This window comes from Habropoda laboriosa, unplaced genomic scaffold (assembly GCF_001263275.1).
Source record: "Habropoda laboriosa isolate 0110345459 unplaced genomic scaffold, ASM126327v1 scaffold3721, whole genome shotgun sequence".
Taxonomy (NCBI): Eukaryota; Metazoa; Arthropoda; class Insecta; order Hymenoptera; family Apidae; genus Habropoda; species Habropoda laboriosa.
In genome coordinates this window covers 1-6,771 of record NW_017103706.1, presented here as the reverse complement: position 1 = coordinate 6,771, position 6,771 = coordinate 1, and the positions used below count along the sequence as shown (strand labels likewise).

The 6,771-nt window shown below is 41.5% G+C and overlaps 1 protein-coding gene across 1 annotated transcript; it reads right to left on the bottom strand.

Moving 5' to 3' along the window:
- Positions 1–238: 238 nt before the first annotated feature.
- Positions 239–895, bottom strand: LOC108578244 (metabotropic glutamate receptor-like; the record flags this gene model as incomplete). Its single annotated transcript, XM_017941530.1, has 1 exon — positions 239–895. A coding segment is annotated over one exon (657 nt), but the record flags the coding sequence as incomplete, so codon positions are not given.
- Positions 896–6,771: the final 5,876 nt, after the last annotated feature.

Here is a 6,771-nt window from a genome sequence, read left to right as displayed (position 1 = left end):
GAAAATCTGTCAGCGACCACTAGATAAGAATTTTCTCGACTTGAATTGTTAAAATATTTTAATACAAAGAGCTTCTCTTGCATATGTGTGAACACATAGCCATCGTTACATTTTCTTCAGGGAAGATGAACTCTTCTGATTCGCTGTACTTTTCAGCAGCACTTTTAAATTATATTTTCTTATGACATACCCGTGAATTGAATAATCTTCCTTATTACTTGGCTAAAAGAAGTCTTACCTGCAACGCGATCATCGCAGCAGCGATGCAGACTTGCGAAGCAGGGCTGATGTACCTAGGTCTAACCGCGGATCTCGACGCGGAATCGAAGATCCTCGCGATTCTATTGGTCTTGGTCAACAGAGCCCCATAGACCGCGCTGAAACTCACTCCAACACCGAACCTCTGCAGTATACAGGTGACGGTGGTGGGTGTGGCGAGTAGGAGGAACGTGTTCAGGTAACAGACAAGCACACCAGCCAGTAGAATGATGGTGAGCTCGCGTCCCGACGCCCTGACCACGGGCGTGTCCCTGTGGTGGAAGAGGAGACACGCGACCGCGAGAGTGGCCACGATACCCAGACACGAAATCACCGCCGGAACAATGGCGAACGCACTGTCCCATCTGATGTGGTTGATAGGCAGCTGGTAGCAGCCACGTTTGTCCTCGTGCGGCCATTTACCAGGTCCGCAGTCCATGCAGGTGTACTCGTCGTAGACGTACTCGTACACCTCGCACTGATCGCACACCCAGCAACAAGTGTCACCCTGTTGCTTCTTTATCATACCTGGCTCACAGGGCAGCGAACAAGCTGAGATCGGTATGTCCTTAGTGCCACGTGCCCATACTAGTTCCTCTGTACGGATGTCTAAGGAGTTGAACCATTTTCCCACCACCTGATTAAGAGTTTGTAGGATTATGGTATTTGGAGTTCGTTTAACTTTAGGTGGGTGTTTAACCCCTTGATTTATGTATTTTCTTTTAATGACTGTGTATGCAAGCGACAGTTATCTACTGGTTTGGTACTGTGTTAGAGAGGTAATATATTATAGATTAGTTACATTTGCTAATTTTCAGTTTTATAAACGAAAGTTGCAGTTGAAATTAATATTGACCTCGTTTGACTCGTTGTTATGAAGCAAGGGGTTAATGAAGAGATAGAGAGATTTGTTTGATTTTGAGGAGGGGTTCAAAGGTGTTATTTATACATTTTGGGAGTTCTCTTTAAAAAATTTTTTGAGCTAACTTATGTGGAAAATTTTGGGAATGATAACATTTTCCAGGTAGGAAATTTCAGATTGTTTAAATAGTTTCTTATGAAAATTTTGAAAGCGTAAAAACAAGTACAAGGGAAATTAAGAGCAACCTTGTGAATGGTACAATTCTTCAATGGAAAAAGTGGTAGAAGTTTTTTTAAACGATCAGAACGACCTGTTCATGGCGTCTACGATATTCGATCGAGGGGTGATGGAGGAATTACGAAAAAAATTGAAGGGTGTTCGAGAATCACAGAATCGAAGAGGTGGTGTTACACTTTGGAGATAGGCGTTGATTGACGTGAAAATTTCGCTTCGAGTCGATTGGCGGCCGATACACTCGCGTCGAAATGATACGCAACTCTCCGATATTTTCCCAGACACTCGACGTCCGTTACCTACCCACCCACTCTACTGACAGAAACATTTGTAAAATTGAAGAACTACGAGGTGATATTTTTTCTTTTTTATCGGTTTTGACGAAATAAATATTTCGCGTGGCTGCGTGACTTAGATACTCCACTTTGATAATAACCAGATGATGCATGGTCGTTTTCCCGTAAAAATCGTGAAAAAGAAGAGGAGTTTTAGGCTGCTATCTGAAAACGTACGATGGCTTTCTTTTTTTTTTCGTTTTCTGTAATACACGGTACCAGCCGGTGGAACAATAAAACTAGCGCTTTTTAACGATTTAACGTTACCTGTTCCGGCCGTGGCGAGGGTTATATTTCATCGTTGCAAGTTGCATCCAGCGCTAGGAAGGCGAACACGACGAAGGTCACGTTGCAATTTATGTCTCACTGCTACTTTATCGTCGAGAAACGCGACCGCTGCACCGTCTGGTTGATTTACGATTTTTATCGAAAAACAATCGTTAATTGGATACGCGAGACCGAGCTGGGAGAAATGCACTGGGTCGAAGGTAATTTAATGCGCGGGTAGTCTGATTTTCTGGTAAGAAATCGGAGCCGTGGGATTGAAAATGACTTGATTTTAAGTAGAAAAAAAAAAAGAAACCGTATAATGATGGAATTTATTTATATGTTACCCTTAGATATGGTATTGAGAGATTGAAGGCAATTATTTGAAGTAAAAGAATGCAGAGTGTGGTAATAAGAAGGAATATAAAAGATGGGTCTGGTAAGTGGGCGATGGAGTAGGCACAGTGAGAGTTAATCATTTGATATTCACAGTCAAGCTTACATCCCTCGAAATTTATTTAACACGCTCCGTGCCGCGTGGGTCGCGTACGCCCCACTCTGGTCTTTCCGTTCAGGCCATCTGATATTTCGGTCTTTTCTTTCCGCTGACTTAAACTATGCAACTACGGCGATAATTTGTTAAAACAAAAATTTTTCCTTTGCTCTATAGCATATCTTAAACGTTACCTTTTTCTCGATAACAATGATTTTTGCGATCTTGTAAATATTGGAAGACATATAGGACGAAAAGCAAAACTGTTAGTCTCGACAATGTGGGACGCATACGACCCACGCGGCGTGAACGGAAAGTCACCGAAAATCGGTCTGGCGCGGAACGTGTTAAGGTTGATGCGGTGGGTGACGGTCTGCGATAGAAAATTGCTATTTCTATTTATAATACTTTCTAGATTCAAGGTTTCCTTCTCGTAGTTTTCGTTCTTAGGTTAGGAAGGTTAAAAAAATATCGAGAAATGTGAGAATTCAAAGAATTACTCCTGCGCTCAGGAAGAACGAAAATTCTTTCGAATTGTTATAGGTTCTGAGGGAAGCCTTCTATAAGGAGTTCTTAAAAAATACAGAAAAAAGAAGTGTTACCTAATACCTTGAAAAGGGTTAAAGTACTCAGCATCTTGAAAAAATGTTTCGAAAAATGTGAGAAATATGTCAAATCTCCATTGTGTAACTAAACCTAACTGCCCCAGAGATTATTTCAATTTATTCACACTGGCGAAACTTTCTTGAGGGATAATTACCTCTACCAAGGCCCCGGGGGGTTGAAATTCGCCGAATCCAATAATAGGAACTTCAATTTCGATATTATGCCGGGCTCGAATGAGCGCAAAAGTGCCGAAAGCGGTTCTCCGGCTGAGCCTCTGGAGTTCGCAGAAAGTTTGCACTCCGGCGAACTCTCTCTCAGGCTTACCAGAGAGTGCAAAGGTAGAAGAGAGTCTCAGGATGGCGAGGAGTAGGAGGATGGGGGAGGAAAGGGGAGAGGGAACACAAGAAGCTCGTATTTCAAAAGTTCTAATTAATCGGTGGAAGAGAAAAAGTCAAAAGTACTTTCACTTGCCCGATAGTGATATCCGTTAGTCCCGTTGTGGTCCGATTTCCGGAAGTTGAGGATCTCGTACCGCGCCAAACCGTCACCGTGCTCGTCGAACTTCACCTCGCTGCCAGCAGCATCTGGAAAAGTCGGGGAATCGCCAGTCTTCCTAACCCTTTCTCGCATAAAATAAAATTTATCTTGTATTCCAAAGCTAATCGACGCAACGGAAGATTCTTTTATATAATCATTTCTTCATAAATCGAAAAGTTGGAAAATTTCGAATTAAGACATATCGCTGATACACATAACCAAAATTTTCACTCTCCATAGTCCCAGTAAAACGATGAACTAACTCCAAAAGAAAGACAATCACGAGGTAAAGAATTAAACTAACTCTTCGTTGTAAGATACACTTTCGAACAATAAGACACACGGGAGAGCATCGATGAAAGGCCAGACGATTCAATCAGCCCCGTCTTCCGGTAAATCGCCGTTTAAACGTTCAAAGGAGCGTGCAAAGACGGTGTCTGAACGCCGCCGTTCTACTGTGCACTGGGGTTTATGATCCTCCGAAGTTGTCTCACGGAACCCCAGTGATTCCTCTGGCACATTGTCCGGCGATTCTAAGACCGGAATCGATGCTCCATTCACATTACAGAGTGTTTCTCCGTTTCGTCTAAAGCAAATCGACCCCCTCGAGGTCCTCCGTTTCCGGTTTATTCTCGCGTGTCTAGCGTATCTTTTACTTGTTTTCTTAGAAAACAAGATAAATTTCATCTCTGTAGAGATTATTTTGATTTTCACGTATAAACACATGAATCCATTTCAATGTAATTTTAACACGATTTTATTAATTGAGAGATGATGTTTTAATTTGACGAATAAAACGTTAGTAGTGAAAATTATATTTTATCTCGAGATTTTTAGTATAGTACTGTGATAACTGGAGTAAATGCAGGGAATTCGTAAAACGTTTCGATGGTTCTTGATTTTACGTGACAAGTGGAGGAGAGTGTTTAGTTAGATATCGATCATTGGGGTAGGTAGCGCGATTTCTCCCCCGAGCATTCCCTTCCGTGTTAACACGCGATCGTTGTGACCGCGTGTAATTTCGCCCGTGAATGTCGCGGCGGAGCCTCGAAGCGTAGAGAGGGAAATCGCGCTTCCCTCAGGAGGAATCGTCCTCCGAAAAGAGAACATTTTCAACACTCGCAGTCAATAGATCAAAGTCAAAACTAGTACACCAAAAAAAAACTCGATCGTTCTCGTCCAGACTCGAGCAGCTTCCTTCTGAAACAGGAGCTCCAAGTATCAAAAACAACCGTAGAAAATCGTTTGCATCAACTTGGTTACGTTAACAGACTTGAAAAACCGCACGAACTTTTTGGCCAACCCAATAGAAAGGTATGAAAATTTGTTTAAAAAGAATATCGAAACGACCTACCCGAATGAAAATTTGTTTTAGAAAGAAGTATTAAAATCAACGATACATTTTTCGTAATTGAATCATTTTCGTTTCGATAATAGAATTATTTATTAATCGTACATTCTGAAAACAGAGATTTATTCCAAAATATTCGTGCAGTGGAAAGAGACCGAGACTCGAGTTCTAGCGAAATCGTTCCCGAGTAGAACAAGTCAGTCGTCCACAGACATCGAAATGAACACTTCTCAGAGTTACGATTTATTCTCGTCCATTGATCAAACTCGACCGTAAAAACGCCACGTTCCATAAGAATACACGTTGACCATACAGAAAAATAGAGAAAAGGGGAGAAAAAAAGAGAAAATCACATAGATTCGCGAGAGATCCATGTTGTCTCGCAATCAGAACGTCCAGGGGCGCCACATCGAGCGCAATCGAACGGCGTTATTAACGTCGACAGATCAAACAGAGGGACGACAAACAATTTTACCCGGTCTCGCTTCTGCTCTGATTTTATCGAGCTGCGATACACCGATGATTGCCTTCGCGATATTATAATTTTCATTATCTTCCGCTGCGCTCCGGTACACAAGACATTATTAAAATCGTTTACCTGTGCAACCTAATTATAATGCCCTCCTGTTTCGAGAACGTTTAAACGTACACCGTATTTCCTTTGAAAATGAAAAAAATTGAAAAATGTGTATTAGCGAACGGCGCTTGAATGCATCGACTAGAAGGGACAGCTGTTATTGAGGAAGGTTTAGTTAAAAGGAATTTTTATCGTTGATAATTGTTCGGGGAAGAAGGTATGGTTTAGAAATTCGTTCTGGAGCATGTTTTTGTTCGTTTTATAGCAACAGACGTGTTACGAACTCCTTAACACTACCAGCCGAGTTAAAGGGATCCATTAGCGACTTTCCGAAAGTGAATTTTTATGAATGTAAATCGTGATTGGAAAACGATAATATTTGCCAGTGTTGAACGTTCACGTTTTTTTGAAAGATGCTAATGAGTCATTTTGGGCGTTAATTGGTCATTAATATGGGCGTGAGAAAATTCGGTGTCGAGGTCTGACGACTCTGTGGGCCTGGTCCTTCCAGGGTTCTTCAATGATGGGTGGGATACTGTGGAAGTTAGGAGAAAAGTCAGAGAAAAGTCAGAGAAAACTCAGAGAAAAGAACGTTGACTATTCGTGAACGAAGTCACCGGCTATTAGAGAGATTTAGAATAGAAGGCGAGAACCATAGATTCACAGGGTTCATTTAGAAGACAGAAAGTATACAAGATTGATGCACAGTTGATTAAAGAGAAAACAGTCCTCTGGTTCTGGAGAAAATAGTCTCCCAGAACTTTAATCGAGTGCAATAGGCAGAGTCACTCGCGATTCAAGGGAAATACGAGGCCTAAACGCAAGAATTTGGATCGAGTGAGGTGCGAGTAATGAGTGTTTGGGTCGAGTGACAGTTCTATTGAACGAGAATTGTTTCCAAAAATTGGGAGGTGGTGAGAGTGTACAAATGCGTTTACGGATCTAAAACCAAGCGTAACTGTGTGTAAAGCAACATGAAAGACGAGAACAAAGTAAGAATGGACGCATTGACACATTGGCGTCGGATGACGCACCGGAGCATCATTCGGGTTCTTTACTTGGGTACGGATAACAAAATCTGCGTCATTGAGATTTTCACTCATTCCTATCTGTCTGAAAAGAAATTTATAAAACGTCATAAATGGTTCAATTTCTCTTCAGAATTGCCACAACAGACCTGTCACGAATTAAACAAAATTTCTTCGAACAGTATTAATTACTTATAACAGTTTTTTCCAACTGTCGTGTACT